Source organism: Emydura macquarii, unplaced genomic scaffold (genome assembly GCF_026122565.2).
Source record: "Emydura macquarii macquarii isolate MOO-44397 ecotype Brisbane River unplaced genomic scaffold, CSIRO-AGI_Emac_v2 contig_2205, whole genome shotgun sequence".
Taxonomy (NCBI): Eukaryota; Metazoa; Chordata; order Testudines; family Chelidae; genus Emydura; species Emydura macquarii.
The window spans coordinates 13,440,396-13,460,502 of record NW_027132342.1 but is presented as its reverse complement, the minus strand read 5'-3'; the positions used below and the strand labels follow the sequence as shown (position 1 = coordinate 13,460,502).

General features: G+C 42.5%; 1 protein-coding gene across 6 annotated transcripts in view; it reads left to right on the top strand.

Annotated features, from left to right (window-relative positions):
- The window catches only part of LARGE1 (LARGE xylosyl- and glucuronyltransferase 1), a 358,507-nt gene that overhangs the window by 321,827 nt on the left and 16,573 nt on the right, over positions 1–20,107 (top strand). For 5 of the 6 annotated variants that reach the window (XM_067559395.1, XM_067559397.1, XM_067559396.1 and 2 more), the window contains 3 exons: positions 1,977–2,255; positions 13,873–14,019; positions 19,391–19,586. In XM_067559395.1, the coding sequence (XP_067415496.1) occupies positions 1,977–2,255; positions 13,873–14,019; positions 19,391–19,586 (622 nt within the window). The remainder of the gene's footprint in view (positions 1–1,976; positions 2,256–13,872; positions 14,020–19,390; positions 19,587–20,107) is intronic. The other variant, XM_067559399.1, reaches the window with a different exon arrangement.

The following is a 20,107-nucleotide window of genomic DNA, read 5'->3' as shown; positions in this document are numbered from 1 at the left end:
TCTGTGTGACCCTCCAGCAGCCCCATGTGCCTCTTTCTGTCCATCCCCCCATATCCTATGCCTCCTGACCTGGTCCCGTGGGCCGGGCGCTCAGAAGAGGGCAGCCTCTGCCCCCTCCCTCTCCGCAGCTGCCTGCTTCAGCTGGTGCGTCAGCGGCCCTCTCTTCTGACACCATATCATCCCCTGGTGGGCAAAAGGTGTAATTGCAGCATGACCCTTTTCACAGCTTCCCTTTGCTTCCCTGTCAAAATCAATTATTCTTCCGAGGGGGGGATAGGGGGGAGAATCTGCAAGGGGCATTAATTCTGCGCTTGCATAGGGGCACAGAATTCCCCCAGGAGAAGAAGTATCTTGAAGTGAGGAGAGCTGTACAGTTGGAAATTTATATTAACAAAAACCAGTTCCCTCCTAACTACTGCGTAAAGTTTGCAGACATCATCAGGCCTGCCCTATAAATGAGTTATGTGTACCATGTATCCATTGCTTGGAGTCCTTGGAAGGCATTGCTCTGCATCTGTTTCCTGGCAATTTTCCCATTTAAGCACGGGTGCCCTTTATCTGTGTGCTGATTAATAGGATTCTGCTGATTAATTGATTTCTACTGTGTAGCAAAAAAAAAGTTATGCTTTTCTCTATTGCTTAGCTACAGTACAGGTCTTATTTATGATTCCTAAAATCAGTAGCATACCTTTTAGATCTTTTTTTATTGATCTCTGTTTCTAATACAGCTGCATGTTGCACCCTGATAATAACCTTTGTTTCAATAATAGATTAAAAGAAAATAATGTACCAGGTATGGACTAGTCAAGGCAATCTTTCGTACCTAGGGAAAAAGCTTTATATCTTTCTGGATGTCATCAGGATCACTCCAAACTGGAAGAAAAGGCTATTAAGTAAAAATCAGAAATTATATTTTGCTGGTGTGAACGCATTGTTCCTTTCTGCTACAAAGCTTAGGGAGATCGTAGGAGTGGGAAATTATTTCCTTTGATTACTATGATACAGAAAACTTTTCTTGTGTCTTGTATGAATATTAATGGAGGAAAAATCTAGTGATTTGGAGATTTGGCAGATAGAGAAGACAATCATACTGCACAGTCTATTCTTGCTGATTTTTAACAGAATACCTGGCTATGCTGTACAGCCTTGTTTCAACATTAACAAAAGATGCTTTATCACCAGCATTTGCTGTATTTTTAGGAGTTACATCTTAATCTCTGTATGTCCCTCTAGAAACTGCCTGGAGTGTTTAGAGCATTTGGACCAGATAGGATTTAATTTAACTTTGTGTATGGTGTATGACTATTTTTAAAATATTATAAATAAAATCTATCTTTGAAAGTCAGTGGCATAATAGCTTGGAGAGAAATCGTTAAAAATTATACAAATTGATATTTTAAAGGCTATTTCTGTTTGAAGTTTTTCTGTTTATACTCCATGGTCCATCACCCCTGCCAGCCCACTTCCCTCACACACCCCAGCCCATTTCTGTAGCTGTGGCATCCTGGGTGTCCTGACAGTATGTTTTCTTTTGTTTGGTAGGAGTTTCATAAAATGCAGTAATAATGCAACCCATCACATTGCATGACCTGAAAATTTCATTCCCTTTAGAACCTTGCCCTTCCAGGGCCTTGATAGCATTATAGCAGGCCAAGCACATAATAGGCATCTACATCTGTTGTCTTGCGCACGCTGCTTGAATCGAGCTACAAATCCGTACTAGCTGAAGTTATCCTGACTTCAGTAGAAGGTGAGAGCAGTCAGCACCACCTTGCATCGTAAGGCCCCCATCTGTAAGTGGAACAACTACACGGGCAGATTCCTGCACCTGCCCAGAGCCACACTGACTTCAGTGGGACGTCACATCAGTGCAGGTGTCCACCTGTGCAGGCCTTCATGCAGCATCATGGCCTATGGCAGGAAGAGTCCCACAGATGTCTGTTTCCCTTTCCTGATTTTTCCCCTTCTTCTTTCAGGCTCCAGATGCTTGAAGCCATCTGCAAACATTGGGAGGGTCCAATCAGCCTGGCACTCTATCTTTCTGATGCAGAGGCCCAACAATTTCTGCGCTACGCACAGGGCTCGGAAGTCCTCATGAGCCGACGCAATGTTGGATACCATATTGTGTACAAGGAGGGCCAGTTCTACCCTGTGAATCTCTTGCGGAACGTGGCCATGAAGCACATCAGCACACCATACATGTTCTTGTCTGACATTGACTTCTTACCCATGTATGGACTCTATGAGTACCTCAGGTAAATATAGGGTGAGGAGAGGAATTATTTAAGGTGGCAGAAGGGGCTATAACTAGACATAATGGGATGAAGTGAAGAAAGGAGAAACCAAGACTAACAGTGAGATCTGGGGAATGGCTCTAAGGGAAGTGATGCAAGGTCCTCATTACTTGGCAATTTGAAAATTAAACTGGACCAAGAACTAGTAAATATGCAGTAGCATCCTGTATTAGCAGGGAGATGGACTGGGTGACCTATTAAGTTTTTTCCATCTCTAATGTGTAGGGTTCTAATTTAGGATGTTTGTGACAGAGAAAACACACAAAATGTTACTGAAGTTGTTCGCCCTGCGAGGTACTGTTAACCCAGCACTGTACTTTGGAAATGGGGTTATGATCCAAGCACGTTTGATATATGATTGCAAGACAAGAGCCTGTCAAGGCAGAATAATTAGTGTACTGAAATTGGAAGGGGTGACTTGAATGCGTATTGTATAGTAATGAATGTGAACCCAGTTGACTAAGTGAACTCTAGACCACTGATCATTTAATACAGCCTCCTTTAATGGAGACTTTTTCCCTCTGCAAAGAGAGGCTGGCCACTAGAATCCAGTGTGTGGGGCAAGGAGGACACCCCGTGGTCAGACAAAAGGATTTCAACTCCTTAATCCCTATTGAGTCTCATTTTTCCTGTGCTCATCATCTCACTTAAAAATTGGTAACTTTGGATCAGAGTCAGCCAACGAGAGTTCTGACTATGCAGATATTCAGTTTAACTGCACAGGATCTCTGAGTATAAAGAGAAATACACATTTCAGTGAATGGGATTCATGCAGGAAAGCCTTCCCTTCAAATTCACAACTCACTAGGTTTTTTATCGTCTCACAGAGACACACAACAAGGTGAGGTGTTTGGCTATAAAAGATCCCTTCACCACTTGGATGCAATCTGATTCCTACTTTTATCCCATGCACTTTGTAAATCTATGTGTGGGTGTAGGTGCTCTTAACTGCATTTAAATCAATGACATTATACCCTCTGGTGTCAGCTATCATTTTATCCCCGTTTCTCACCTATTTTAAGAATGTCTCCTCCTGCCCTCTTAGGGTGTGAGAACCACAAAACAATTCTGCCCCTGCCTCCAGGACAACCCTCCCAGGAAATGCAATGGGATTATTATTATTAGCCCTTCTTTTCTTTGGTGCCTATGTCACATATGATACATGCCCCATGCTTTCTGCAGATTGATTTCCAGTCAGAGCTCTGAAAGTGGCCTCTGTGGCTGTGACATTGGCCTGTGTTCCTGAGAAAGCACCTCATTCTTTCCCACTGCTCAGAGGCACAGTAATGGGAGCCAGCCACTAAAAGGCAAGAAGAAAGGAAGAACAGGAGGTTAATGTGGAGAAATATACTTGAGACACTAAAGGATAGAAATAATTTTCAGATTGTGAATTTGCATCAGATGACTTAATAGGGAGCCCCATCTAGTGGTGCCCTTAAGAAATGAGAAGATTTACCCTGAATATTGCCGCTGATGTGTAATGCTCCACAAATGTTCATGCAGTTCTCACACCAGCCAGACTCTAATTGTGATTCCCTGTTGCTCAGGAAGGTCAAAATTGCTAATCTGTTACTTCTGGTCCTTTACAGAAGGGCACATTGTGAAGGGCTTTTTGTTAAATAATGAGCAGTTTTAAGCAAAATAGCATAGCAAGCTACCAGCCTGTTTTAAATAATGGTGACCCCCGCGTACTTCTTCATTGGAGTTCATACTGGTACCTTCTGTGGGTAGTTGATTAGTAATATACCTCTGAATGGCAGAGATTGTTCTTTAGGGCTACCTATGCACACATTCATCTCTGTTCCCCCACATACAGTAATAATAGGCTAACAGAAATAACGTATGGTACTTAAGGCATTGCTCTCATAAAGGGAAAGTCCATCTGATAATACGTTGATTTATCCATGCTGAATGCTGTATATCTACAGCCTACATGGTAAGGCGCAGGAGATGAGAGGAGACGTATTGAAATAATAATGAATGTATGATTTCAGAAACATCCTATGTCAATGACTTGGCCCAGGCTGGAGAAGGTCTGGCCACTATTCTATATGTATGTTGCCAGCAGCTAGATTTGAGATTTTTCACAGCTGTTTATACAAGGTCATGTCAGTGCATTTAATCTCCATCAAAACTCTTTTCCCCGTCCCTTCATCTTCCGTAGAGTACGAGGGGAAAGACATGTAGAGTTCAGAGCCTTTCTGTTTAGAATATTAAAGCCACCTTTATAGTGTGTCCTGAGTAGAATTCTTTTGTCACACGCAGCATTCAGTCATCTGTCAATCAGATCACCTTGACATTGCCCCAAAGCCAAAGGCTCCTTTTTGGTAGCTGCAAATACTATATTTGAATCATCTTAGAGGTTTTTACAGAATGAAATAACTAGACAGGTTCTTTCTTTAGAGCATCTACAACTCCAGTGGCTAGTGCGAAGGTTCCCTCCTGCCTCACCTGTCTAAAATATACTCCTTACATCCACTGACCCCCCCACAGGAGTTTATACCTTCACTGTATTGCCCTGGATTTATACCTGCCCCCCTCTCTAGCATAAAATGTAAAATATTTTTGGCTGCCATGCACTGTGCACAGGGGTAAGCCTTCAATGGGAGACAAACATCCCAGTACAGCTGTTAATTTGATTTGTCAGGTATAGTTGTTGGGTTTGCAGAGAGGAAGAATGGTCGGATGGACAGAGCACAGGACTGGGAGCTCTTGGGTTCCAACCCCAGCTCTGCCACTGCCTTGTAAATTGGTATTGGACACTTTGGGCCTGGTCTGAACCCCATTTGGATAAGTGGAAAGACTCCTATTCAATTCAGTGGGTTTAGGATTAGGCTATTAACCTTTCTGTAGGGACATCTACACTGCAATTGAAGGTGTGATTGTAACACAGGTAGACATACCTATGCTAACTTTAATTTAGCTAGCATAACCCAAAATAGAGGGAAGATGCAGCAGCACCGACCCCGGCATGAGCTAGCCATGTTATGAACCTAGGACTCTGGGTGAATTTGTATAGTTCACACTGGAATCATCGAAACATCGGCCTGGGGGGGACCTTGACAGGTCATGTAGTCCAGTCCCCTCTGCTGAGGCAGAACCAAGTGCACCTACATCATCCCTGGCAGGTATTTGTCCAACCTGTTCTTAAAAACCTCCAGTGACGGAGATTCCACAACCTCCCTTGGAAGCCTGTTCTAGAGCTTAACTATCCTTGTAGTTAGAAAGTTTTTCCTAATATAGAATCATAGAAGATTAGAGTTGGAAGGACCTCAGGAGGTCATCTAGTCCAACTCCTGCTCAAAGCAGGACCAACTTCAACTAAATCAGCCCAGCCAGGGCTTTGTCAAGCTGCACCTTAAAAACCTCTAAGAATGGAGATTCCACCACCTCCCTAGTTAACCCATTCCAGTGCTTCACCACCCTCCTAGTGAAAAACTTTTTCTTAATATCCAACCTAGACCTTCCCCACTGCAACTTGAGACCATTGCTCCTGGTTCTGTCATCTGCCACCACTGAGAACAGCCTAGCTCCATCCTCCCTGGAATCCCCTTTCAGGTTGTTAAAGGCTGCTATCAAATCCCCCCTCATTCTCTTCTGCAGACCAAACAAGCCTAAATCACTCAGCCTCACCTCATAAGTCATGTGCTCCAGCCCCCTAATCATTTTCGTTGCCCTTCGCTGGACTCTCTTCAGTTTGTCCACATCCTTCCTGTAGTCCAAAACTGGACACAGTACTCCAAATGTGGCCTCACCAGCACCGAATAGAGGGGAATGATCACTTCCCTCAATCTGCTGGCAATGCTCCTGTAATGCAGCCCAATATGCCGTTAGCCTTCTTGGCAATAAGTGCACACTGTTGACTCATATCCAGCTTCTTATCTAAGAATATCTAATATCTAACCTAAATCTCCCTTGTTGCAAATTAAGCCCTCAGTGGACATGGAGAACAATTGATCACCATCCTCTTTGTGACTTCCCTTCACATACTGTTAGCTGGTTCCCACTCAGTCTGCTTTTCTCAAGACTAAACATGCCCTTTATTTTTAAACCTTCCTCATAGGTCAGGTTTCCTAAACCTTTTATAGTTTTTGTTGCTCTCTTCTGAACTCTCTCCAGTTTATCCACATCTTTCTTAAAGTTTGGTGCCCAGAACTGGACACAGGACTCCCGCTGAGGTCTCACCAGTGGTAATTGGAGTGGGACAATGACCCCCTGTGTCCTACATGCAACCTCCAGTGAATACACCTCAGCATTATATTAGCCTTTTCCACAACTGCTTCACATTGTTGACTCATTACATTTGTGATCCACTGTGACACCCATTTTCTGCAGTACTACTGCCCAGCCACTTATTCCCAATTTTGTATTTGTGCATTTGATTTTTCCTTCCAAAGTGTAGTACTTGCACTTGTCTTTATTGAATTGCATCTTGTTGATTTCAGACCAATCCTCCAATTTGATATGGTCAGTTTGAATTCTAATCCTGTCTTCCAAAGCACTTACATCTCCTTCCAGCTTGGTGTCATCTGCAACTGTATACTATTCAAACCCTGCTCTGAAAAGAAAATTATTCATTTCCTTCTGGGCTTTTCTGTGGCACTCATTATCCAAGTCATTCATGAAAATATTGAATAGCATCAGACCCAGGACAGAGCCCTGTGGGACTCCACGAGATAAATCCACCCAGTTTGATAGTGGATCATTGATAATTACTCTTTGAGTATGGTCTTTCAACCAGCTATGCACTCATTTTATAGTAATTTCATCCATATCGTATTTCCTTAGTTTGCTTTTGAGAATGTCATGTGGGACTGTGTCAAAAGGGTTAGATGAAGATATATCATATCTACAGCTTCTCTCCTATCCAGTAGACCAGTAACCCTGTCGAAAAAGGAAATTAGGTTGATTTGGCATGATTTGTTCTTGACAGATCAATGTTGGCTATTTCTTGTTGACCCTATTATGCTCTAGGTGCTTACAAATTGATTAATAATTTCTCCCAGTATCTTTAAAGATATTGAAGTTTGGCTGCTCTATAATTCTCTGGGTCCCCTTTGTTCCCCTTTTTAAAGATAGGTACTATGTTTGCCCTTCTCCTCTCATGGGATCTTATCTGCCCTCAAAGATAATCGCTAACAGTTCTGAGATTGCTTCAACTAGTTCATTAAGTATTATAGGATAAATTTCCTCAGGCCCTGCCAAGTTGAATACATCTAACTTATCTAAATCCTTATTTTTAACCTCTTCTTTCTCTGGTTTGGCTGGTGTTCCTTCCCCTTTGTTATTCATTTTAATGGTGTTAAGTATCTGGTTACAATTAACCTTTTTAGCGAAGACTGAAGCAAAATAGGCATCCATCATTAGCTCCCTTTCCCCACTAAATAGTGTACCTATACTTCCCTTCATCTTTCCCTTGCTCCTAATGTATTTATAGAACCTCTTCTTATTACCTTTTATGCTCACAAGGTGTAACTAATTTTGTCCCATAGCCTTTCCGATTTTGTTCCTACATCCTTGTGCTATTCTTTTGAACTCCTCCTTAACAATTTGTCCGTGTTTCCACTTTTTGTTAGATCCCTTTTTGATTTTCAGGTAATTCAAGAGCTGCTAATTGAGCCATATTGGCCTCTTACTATTTTTTCTGTCTTTCCTTTGCATTGGGATAGCTTGCTGCTGTGCCTTTAGTATTGTCCCCTTGAGAGACTACCAGCTCTCCTGTACTGTTTTTCCTTAGATATTCTTCCCATGGGACCTTACCTAGCAGTTCTCGGAGTATGTTAAAGTCTGCTTTTTTGAAGTCCACTGTCCTTGTTCTGCTGTTCTCCTCCTTTCTTTCCTTGAAATCATGAAATCTATCATTTCATGATGACTTTTGCCCATGAAGCCTGTGCTGCCACATCTTCACTGCTATTTTTAGCCAAACTAGCTAGATTAAAGCTAGTGTGGATGTACTCACACAAGCAGCAATGACACCTCCAACTGCAAGTACCCTAAAGCTCAGTTTCTCCATATGAAAATGCAGGTGATAATATTGACCTCCATAGCAGGGTGTTGTGAGAATTACTAAATGCTTGTAAAACACTCTGAAAAAGCAACGTTCTATAGCTGTATATTGGGGATTAGTTTGACCTCTGAGAGAGTTCTTGGGATTTAAGATCACTTTCTTCCACACCTCACAAAAAATTGAGAATGAGAAATTTAAATGTATATTCTTTCCCGTGGTTTATTGATAAATTATAAATTTAACCCAACCTTCATTATGTCAGAAGGACCATATCCTACATCAGGGGCTGAACACAGGAATGACTGGGAAATGTTTTCTTGGAAAACACTAACAAAATAAAGTCTTCACAAACTCAATGTCCTTCTTTTAGGAGTTTGGAAAAAGGGCAAATATTAGAAAATAGATGCTGAGCTATTAAAACTGCAAATATCTTCTCAAGAACTGTACACAAATAAAATCATTTCCCCAGTGTTATTGCAAAATATCCAGATTTATTATTGGTATTCCATTACACACATCCAGAGACAATTATGGTGGAAATCTTTCTAACTCAGACACCAGAATGCCCAACAAAAAGGTGGAAGAAGAAAATCAAATATACTGCAGGTTATAAAATGGGTAGATTGTAATGGAATGATGCCTCTAGAAAAACGAGCATTGAAAAAAACATTTTTCTCAGTAAAGCAGGATATCAAGTGCAAGGAAAAGACAGCAAAAGATCTAGTGGTGGCTCAGCATATTGTCACGGGTTGAGATATATTGTCCATGTTTGAGACATAAGATAGGTTCTTTGCTCACAAACCAGCAAGGTTGGGGAAATCAAAGAGGGAATGGTTATGATATCCAAGGGAGAATTCTGGTGCTACACCAACTATCTCTGTCTGGTTGGTTTGAGATGAGCAGAGGCAGCTTGTGAGCTCTGCATGCTTCCGAAATCCCCTGCATCCCCAGCAACTACATCCTTTCCCACCTCCTTATTTCCCTAGACCCCATTCTCCCTCAAATTTTTGGTCAGCTGCTCACTCTTCTCAGGAATCTTCCCCTCATAATACAGGCTAATAATACAAGCTCAAAATAATCCTATGGTCCCACCCCATCCTAAAAATACCCAGCTTTGATGCCCCCTACCATTTCAAAATACCACCCCATCACCACTGAAATCATTAAGAATGCTGTCTATACCCACAGTCTCCATTTTCTGTCCTCCAGCTCCACTTCAGTCTGGCTTTCACCAAAGTTAATAATAATTTCTTCATGGGCAGATCACAGGGTTTCTACTCCATCCTCATCCTCCTGGACTTCTTGGCTGTTTTTGGCACAGTTGACCATACCTTCCTCCTTGAAACTATGTCCTCCCTGGCCTTTCATGACTGTTGCCCCTGATTCCTCTGGTTGTTCCTTCATTGTTTTAATTTGTGGGCCCTCTTCCTCTCCTCTCCCACTTCTGGCGGAGGTTCCACAAGGCTCCATTCTTGGTTCCCTTGTCTTCTCCTGCTACATGCCAGGCTGGGGTCTCCAGTTCTCATTAGACTTAAAGCGGCCAAAGATAGACAGCAGAGGCTGCTCCACAGCTTTCTGCACTAGCTGCCCCCTCCGACCGCTAGTATGGGGAAGTGGCATTCTGGTGGTTTGGGGGAGAAGGCAGGGTGGAGCGGAGTCTATTCTCCCCGATTCTCCACTGTCATAAAGCCCTCTATGTACTTTATGCACATGAGAGCTGCTCCCCTACAACTACAACTTGCACTGGGGCCAGGCAACTCAGGATCAGGGAATAGCAAGTAGTCCTTTGTAGCACCCCTTCTCCAGCCCAGGATGGCGCATCTGCCCCACTCTTTCCAGATACCTCATCCACTCACATGACTTTAACTCCCATTTTATGCAGATGACTCACAGATTTACTTCTCTGCTCTTAACCTGTCTCCCTCTGTTCAATCCCACACCTTGGCCTGTCTCCCTGACTTTTCCTTGTGGCTGTGTTACCACCAGCTTAAACCTAACATGTCCAAAATGGAACTCATTCTCATCCTTCACTTTTTTCCCCTTCCCTCGTCACAGCTGACAGTGCCATCCTCCTCCTCCTTATTCAAGTCCATAACCTGGATGTCATTTTTGACTCTTACTTCCCCACTCTTTAGCCCCACCATCAAGGCCAGGTCCAGATCACAGCATTTCCTCCACCAGCACATTGCTAAGATCCACAGTGCTAAAACTCTTGCCCAGGCCAGGATCAGCTCCCATCTGGAGTAATGCAGCCCCCCTCCTGTCTAGGCTTCCCAACTCCCACCCCAGCCCCCTGGCTACTATTCATTCACAGTGCAGCTATGGATCATCCTGACCATGTCAGCCCCTTCTTTGAGGATCTCCACTGGTTCTCCTTCCTCGGCTGCATCAAATTCAAGCTTCTTATCCTCATCTTTAAAGCCCTTCAGAACTCTTCCCCGCCCCACTTATCCACTCTGCCTTCTTTTTGCATTGACTCCCCCCGCCCCCTTCCATCATGTCAATGAGTCCAGCCTCCACCCATTTGTCTATTCCTTTTTGCTTTCTTCCATGCCACCCCTATGCATGAAATGTTTTCCCCTACTAGTAGATAAAATGACTACCCTCTCCTCCTTCCAGCCCATCCTCAAAACCCGCCTCTGCCACAATGCCTACAGTTAATTGCCCACTGGCAGTGGGTAGGCAGATGTGCTGTAAGGATTACCAATATAAATATTATTTTTGTTTCTATCTAATAACTTAAAATGTGTGCCCTGAAACTATCTAGTTGCGTAGACAGCCTCCTCTACATAACCACATGGTGCTGTTGCTGTAACCCTTGTCCTCCCTCTCCTTTCCCTCTGACGTTTGTTTATTACACCCACTTATCATATCTTAAATTAGATCATAAAATTTCTTTGGGACAAGGATTGTCTCGTATTTGATGTTTTTACAGAGTCTAGCACAATGTGGCCTCAGTCCCTGACTGGGACTTCTGGATGCTACCATTCTACAAATAAATAATAATATCAACAACCACCATTTCAAGCTGCCATTTCCCAGCAAAATACCTAAGAAAGGACATCAGCACAAACACTGCCTGCCCTTCCCCAGAGATGAAATCCCCTGACTTCTGCCTCAGGGTAGTGCAGTTTACACATCTCCAAACCACAGAGATGAACCAAGCCCAGGGAGTCCTAATATGGTGTCAGTGAGACTAAATTAGTGAGATTTCCATTCTGAGAGGGGCTAGAAAAAGGCACAAGTTAAAGCAGAGGGAAGCATCATTAGGAGTGTCATATACACTGGATTTTGGCATCACTCAATGATTCTGGCAGGTTGAGGAGGCTGTGTGTGAAGGAATCATCTACATGCAGTTCATTAGCAATGACGGGGAAGGAAATAGAGGAAAGTACAGAAAAGTTATAATGGGAGGCGGATAAAATCCTTCGGTTGTGCAAACTTTGTTGAAATGTGGCAGTGGCTCTTTAAACAATGCAAACTTTCAGATAGCTTACTGAGAACAAGCTCATTTTATAGAATGGACCTACAGGGGATCCTAGGATGCAAAGCTAATGGGAATTCCCTAAAGCTCAAATTTTATTAAACAACCCTTTCCACCTCCTCTCTTGATGCAGTGGGAATGAATTCTCAGTATTCTGGACCTAAAAAAGTGGCTTGTTGGTTCTCTTTCGATGTTATGACAGTGCTCCCCATTCCTTCGTCTCATAAGGGTGGAGATATTTTGTCACTTGTCAGCATTGCCCTTGGTTGCTCATTGCAGTACCATAAAAGTTAAGATAGTAAATCTTATTAAGGGGAACTGAATTTGACATGGGGAGAGTGGCAGATGTTTCATCTGAAATGTAAAGATAATGAAAAGTAAATTAAGGCAGAGTTATTTCTACTGACAAATATAGTAATTTGCAGTGGCAATGACTTCTTTTTAGTTTCTTGGGAAAGTGAAGGCCTGCTAGCGCTGGCTAGAGCTGTGTGCAGTGTTATTCCAGATTCTTGTGTTATTGTTATTATTAGGAGTAGTAATATTTTTATGATATTATTATATTATGTTATTATATAATAATTATAATATAATTATAAATATAATAAATTATATAATATAAAATATAATAAATTATAAATTATAATAATTATATATACTTATATAATTATAATTATATTATAATTATTATGTGATGTTATTATATAATACTTATAATATATTAATGTATAATATATAATATTAAAATTATTTTTATATCACCAGCACTTAAAGTGAACAGATTGAAGGGCCATTGTGCTAGGTGCTGTACAGTTCTTCCTGGAATAACTCCCAGTCAAAATAGGCAAACAAAGAGTGGGGTAAAAGGATTCAACATGCACACAGCTCTTCTGCACAGGGATTGCCTCTTTGTACTATACTGGTATAGTGTGCCAAGCACAGTGGGGTTGGGGATCTAGATACTATCACAATACAGATAATCATAATAATACACACAGTTCTGCTAATTGACCTCAGTCTTAATTTGCAGCATCTGACAGCACACCTCAGTTCTGAGCTTGTTACTCCAAATTTGGGCCTCCCCTTGAGCCAGAGACTAACAATTGTGCCACATGGTATTTTTGAAGGCGAGTGTGTGCTGCGAAATACATTTAGATTGGCATCAGCTCCCAGTCTGTGTGTGTGTGAGCTCTAAACTAGTGTTAAAAACAAGGACAAAGTAACAGCTCAAAGGGCCAGAAGAAGGTACACAGTAGAGTTTGAGTGGTGACTCTTTCCCTTTAAAGCTGGGGATAAAATTTAGACCAGGAGACAGGAATATTACCATAACAAAGCACTTTCAAAAATTATATATTTTAAAACCAGAAGCTAAACTCCCATCCAGACTCTACTACAGTGTGTTTCTCTGAGCTAGTGCATAGACCTTGTTTGAATGGAGCAGTTGTCCTTTCTTGTAAACAGTATACAGATTGTCTTAAAGGAGTGGGTGTCTTTTACTGATGAGCTCTCCCTAGCTTTCATTGTTGCAAGATCCAAATACTGTCTGAATTAATTGCCACTTCTTCCTAAACATCTGGGTTTTACCAGTGTAAGTGTGAATGAGAGTTTGGAACATAGAGACTAATTGCGTTAAAGTGTAACCAGTTGGCCCATACAGAGTCCCAAACTGTCCTGGCCAAATCGTGTCAGTTTAGAACTGCCATTCCTTGGGTGGTTATTTCCATAATCTGTAACAACATACAGGATGGTTCAAGGGGTTTGGCCTTTACCCAAGTGAGTGTCTCTTCTAGGGACATGGACCCATTCAAAATTATTATTGAGAAAGACCTATATCATTGGGCAGTCAGCTAGCATTGATCAGCCAAACGCACCTTGAGTTAACAAACTTTTTCAGAAATGTATTGCTTAATTTTTTCCCCTAGACCAACAGGTTAAATGAGATGAGGAAAACTATTCCACACCAAGAAAAAGCTGTGCCGTGGGAGAATGCACCACTTGAACTGCCATCTCTTTGTTCTTTACTTTGAAAAGCCCTGTGATTTGCCCAGGTTAAAATTCTCCCATTTGTATTCATTGCTCTTCTCTGCCAGGAAGTCTGTCATCCAGCTAGACTTGGCCAATACCAAGAAAGCTCTGATTGTTCCTGCTTTCGAGACCCTTCGGTACCGCCTCGCCTTTCCCAAGTCAAAAGCGGAACTGTTATCTATGTTGGACATGGGAACCCTCTTCACATTCAGGTAACAGAAGGAGCTTTCACTGAACCTCCAGCAATCATCTCCCTTGGCTTCTTGCTCATCTGCAGACATCTGCCTTGCCTCTCTCCTGGCCAGTCAGTAGCTCAGTTAAGAAATGTATTGAGGTTTTTGCCCACTTTACTGAAAGGCAGTGATCCCAGTGCCCCAACAGCATGACTGGTGCATGTATTTCATCTGTAAATCCTGCATGCTATCTACTAATATTTCCCTAAGGGTCTTGCCCTTCCCTCTAATCTAAACCTCCTCTTGTTAAATTGACTTCATTTTATTTTTGGCAATTTTATTGCATTACACAATCGTGCAAGAGTATTAAATCAGTATGTATGTAATATGCCCTTTGTTGGCTAAACAGAGTCCAGGTAACTATCATTCATGTGACCAAAAATAGTTTTCGATTATTCACCAGCTGATTCCAATATTGACTGATCAATCAATTTTAAAAATAGCTGACTGATCATGGGTCTTTTATAAGCTACTGAGCAGCTAGACAACTGAATGGTGTTTCTCAGCAAGGGTTAAAAACATTTTGTTCTGTTGGTCTGAATACAAGAGTGGGAGGCAGGAATACCTGAGTTCTAAGCTAATCTGTGAAACAGACTCCCTCAGTGGTCTTGGACATGTCACTTCCCTTCTCTGCTTCAGTCCCTGCATCGGTAAAATGTGAACTTACCTAAGATTGGTTCATGGATATTTTGAAAGTGCCATAAAGTTAGAAAGTGTGCCTACTGGATACAGGACTGCACTGGAATTCAAGAGACCTTGGTTCTATTCCTAGCTCTGGGTTGCTGCATGACCTTTGACAAACAACCCCACCTCCTCAGTTTCCAATCTGTAAAATGGGGATAATAATGCTTACTTCTCCTGTGCTAAAGCACTATGAGAGCTGTAGATGAAAATGATTCTGTAAGAGCTAAGGTATTATTTATTTTTATTCAGTGGAACTCTTCCTCTCCTTTCCCCTTTCTTTCCTCTTCTCACAAATTGTCTTTGTGGCAGACTTCTCTCTTCTCCCATTACCTGTATTTTGTACCTCTCCACTTGCAGTGGGTTTCTCTCATGTTGCTAAGCTGAAGCATCTTCCGAGGTGCATTAGCAACTTTTTTGCCAGCTGCTTTCTACAGATATCACAGCAGGTGGTTCATATGATCCTGAAGAACATTGTTTTGATGGTGCCACTGTCTGTGGTTCAATTGGAAACTGGAATCTCAAGGCAAATGAAAGGTAGGAGAAAGAACAGAGACATTAATCAGCTGCTGGAAAAAAACTCAGTGGTGTGGGGAAAGTTTGCTCTCCCCTTCCATTGCTCCTTAACTGTGCAACAATTTATAGATTAACTTCAGGACTGTTTATAGAAAATAACGGTTTCCCTCTTAGTTGAAAAAATAACCTCTAGTGGGAAATAATACCCTCAAGATTTGACTTCAGATCTTATATTCCGTTGACAATCACATTTTCAGCCTGCGCAGTGGTTTTTGATTATAGACCTCATCTTCAGGCTATACAGTATATATGTATGTTACACACACAGAGCCAAATCCTGAACTCCTCCCTGTAACTTAATTGGTGATTTGACCTGAGTAAGGACTCAATAAGAACCGAGGACAGATGTCAGTCATGTAGTAGATTTATGTACTTGTGTAGGACGTGTTTTCTAAACACTCTCTGAATCTTCTCTGGCTCATCATATAGGTTAAATCTGTCAGCAGGCACACAGCAGCTGGGCACGGGCCTGAGCATTTCCATCTACATTTTCAAGGTGCTTTTAATAATGCTGCAAGTTGAGGCCGAGCTGGTGGGAGTGAGCTGGGAGGAGGACTGCTGTGACAGTGATTGCTGATCTTGCCTACAGCATCCCAGATCCTCGCACCATGTGCTAGATTACAATCTTTCCCTCAGTGAAATTGCTTTTGTCACCTCTTTTCCAAATGGTGACCTTTTCTGCCTCTGGGCTGCCGAGAAATACAAAGCGGCTTTCAATTACATCCCTCCCACAACTACCTCCCCCCACACACACACACACAAAGTCATCTAAGCTTAGGTTGCCAAGAGGTGCTGTGTGAAAAACCTCTGCAGCAGGGGAATACCTTGTGAAATCACTCTGGCTTTGTTTCATGGTGTTAGTTTTTATTGTGACTTGGCAAGATGTATCCACTTAGTACTGGGTAATGTCCCAAGAACAAGGAACTATGCTGCTGGTGGAATCTTACAAGGATAATGAAGGTACAGAAGGTAAAAAAATAAAATAAAATAGAATCATACTGGGACAACGTAACCAGCAATGACTGAATAACTGATTGAGCCCCGGCCCATAACCATGTCAGTATTCCAATTGAAGTCAATGAGACTGCTCATGAGCCAAGTTAAGCACATGTTGAAGTACTTTGGAGGATAAGTACCTGAATGAGAAAACTGGGTATGCTGGTTGGCATGCTGAAGAGTCAATAATATAGACTGGTGAATCTCACTACTATGTCTCTGTGACTAGTGTATGGTGAAAATTACCATTTTACAGTGGTTCCTTTTATCTTTTTAACAGTATCTAAATAACTTAAGCAGATCTAAATTTCACAAGATAATCAGCCTTTAGCCAAGACCATATCTGGCATATATATATATTCCTGAACTATCAGAAAGATGGCTACAAACCCAATTATTCTTTCATAACCAGTCTATAGTGACTTTATTTCAGCATCCCACATCAACCTCCCACTTTCTCTTCACTTGCCAGACATATCTGCTATGAGACACAATATCCACTACATATAGCAACTGCACAGTGGTTGCGTTGTGTTCCCAACCAATATGGTATCTGATCCCAGAATTTACCCACTCAAGAACTAGATTTTTTCCCCTCATTCAGAAAGCACAATAATATGATTATTATCTAGTTATAAACTCTCAGCTGCCAGTGTGTGTGGTTTCTCCATGTGATCCCATCATATAAAGCAAAATCACCTTGAAGAGGCAAATACAAAATCCTTGATATATTTAGAGATCCTGTTACAAGAAAACATTGACACTGAGAATGGAATTTCAGGTGCTTTTAAAGAAGCTGAATTTTCTGTGCAAAATGATTTGTTGGTCTCAGTTTATTTTCTAATGGACAGGTAGCCACATCACAGAACCACCATCACTGCTGCATTGATTGCATCCTATAGCCATCCATCGAGAGAGATGCCAAGAACTGAATAGACTTAGAGAATGAACTACCCTCTAACACATAGGTTTGAATCCTCCTGAAAGAAATACATTAATTGGACAGGGAGCATGTAGCTCCTCCCTCCTTTAGTCAGGGTCTCCAATTTTCTTCTTTTCACACAGCCTTCTCCCCTCCTTTTCCCCCACTACCTTCCCGTCTGTTTTGCTTTTATCTCCCCTGCTCCCTTCCTGATCTTTTTTCTTTATCTTTTTCTTTATCCTTTCTTTATCCTTATGGTCGTCTCTCCCCGTCGGGCACAGAGGGATGCCACTCTGCCTCACTATGTCAAAGGGCAAAACAGTCAATTAGCAGGCTGAGGCCCTGGCCCCCTGGACAGGGCAGAGCAATAAGCAGCCTTTAGTCCAGGCCTCCTGGCTGAAGCAAACAGCAATTAAGGCAGTCTGGGGCTCTGATCGTCTGGGTGAGGCAGAGCAATAAGTAGTCTTTAGCTCAGCCCTCTAGCTAGGGCAGACAGCAAATGCACAAGGCACAGGCCTTCAGGCCTAAGGTGAGTAGGTTTCCATCCCAAGGGTGGGGTCAGCAGCAGGGGGTAGGGGGACTGAGTCAACCTTACTCCATTGGGTCCCAGCCCAGGGCCCTAACAATGGTGGGTGGTCAGCAGGGATCCCACTGCAACATACTGACTCATATTGCAACAGCACAACCAAACTAATTCCCTGGACTACTTCCTACCACAGTCCGTGGCAGGGCTCCGTCATGTGTGAGTCCTCAGTCTCCTCTGGGTAAACAGCGGCCGGAAGTCCCAGCAGCTCTTCTCCACAGTCAGTCTCCTCCTGGGGAAGGATGCTACACAGCTCGGTCCCTGGTCTGGAGTTCCGCACTGAGGCAGAGACATCTTCCCTGGCTCCAGCCCATCTGAGCTGGAGGACCTGCCTCTGATGTCTTTTATCCCACTCCTTTGCTTCTGGCGTGGGGGGGCAAGGCTGGCGTGGCTCTACCTCCAAGGGGCGCCGGTGGTTCCTCCCCATCAGGCTCAGAGGGGGGCCAGTCTGCCTCACTACACTCCTGTTTTTCTCTTCCCTTTTGGTTTTCTCTTCTCTCTCTCCCCCTCCAGGGGATACCTGTGCTGCTGCCCCTGCCTATATGCTGTGTCCGTGGGGTCAGCAATAGCTGTAGAGAGAAAGTGATAAAACTCTGGTCCCTTTCACGTTCTGCTCTTGCTGTTGCCACTGGGGAAGCAGAGCAGCGCTAGCCCGATTCTCTGCAGGAGTTGTCTGTCCCCTTGAAGTCAAGGTGGCTCATTGCACAGCTGCATGTTTGTTTTGCTCCTTCTGTTATAAATCTCAAAACAGTGCAATACAGATCACCTGCTTTATGGTGTTTTTTTTTTCTTGATTTAATCCATGATTCTGCAGCAAGAGCCTGTCTCAGTGATTTCTGGAAAGGTGTAAAAGTAAAAGGGAAGAGAATCATGATCCTTGTGTTAATGGGGTGGATTCAAGCTGTGGCGGGAAGAGCCCTGCTGTGACATAAATAAGATTAGCAAAATATAAAGGGATCCTTTCTTGTAAATTGTCTTACATAGAATCGTGTTGGATAAAATGATATCTGTGGTATCATGGAGAGCGTTAATCTAGGCTTTTACTTATTAATTTAATTATTTATTTGGGTTTCCACAGTAATAATAATAAAAAAGAGGCACCGTTCCAGTTGTCTCTTACACTACTTAAAAATGTAAATGTAAAATATATCATGCTCATCACTGTGGAACTGTAATAGCTAACTTTCAGAAGCTTTATCTGAACTACACCATGTTATACTCTTTTCCAGCACTGGTGGAACCTCACTTTTGCTAGGAAATAAATATGAAATTTTGTAGTGTAGATGCATGCACCCTTTTTGTTTTCCATAATTATTGTCTCCCAGTATCAGTCATGGATAGTCCTTTTGACAATTGTCTTTTTAACAGCTAACCTCATCAGCCTGGTATATATAAGTATTGAGCACATGGAAGTATTGGAAAATGCTTCAGAAATGGGCAGAATGTATTGAATTGCTTATAATATAAAAATAATAGTGGACTGTACAGCTAATGTCCTCATTTGCAAGGTAAAAGGTAATATTACATAGTGTTGCCGAGATGTGACTTATTTCACTGCTTCCCCATGCCCGTGCCATCTATGTCTGTTCAAGGTATCACGTCTGGACAAAAGGACATGCACCAACGAACTTTGCCAAGTGGCGAACTGCCACCACACCTTATCAAGTTGAGTGGGAAGCAGACTTTGAGCCATATGTTGTTGTGAGGCGGGACTGCCCAGAGTATGACAGAAGGTTTGTAGGATTCGGCTGGAACAAAGTGGCTCATATAATGGAATTGGATGCACAGGTAAGGAGACATTTTAATGAGATGCATGGTTTTTATATGAAACCCTTTTACTGTGGATTCAGATTCTGTGTCACCAAATTATTCAGCCAGCCCAACTGGATTCCATAAGTGGTTGCTTTCAGCTCAGAGAGAGAACCCTTGTTAGTATTTGCTGAGCATTAAAAGAAAAATTGTGCCTCATTTAATTGATTTATCAAATCTATGAAGAGTCCGTCATCTCAGAGAGGCACATTTCCTTCCCTGTTCTCCACTTCCTCCCGGGGTTAGTAATTGGCTACTGACCCTGATCAGTAGCAGGTACTTACTACCCACCCCAGCATACACTGGCTTATCTGTGTTGGCCACCCTATGAGGGGTAGAGTACAAGGCCTGCAGCCCCTGCTTTCCCCATTTGTGCCTGCAGCTGAGATGCAGGATGGGTGTGTGCATATGCATGTGTGCATGTCTCTGTGTGTGCACAGAGGGAGACGTTTATAATCCTGCTTACACCTCTGCACAGTCACAAGGGCCTCAATCTGGCC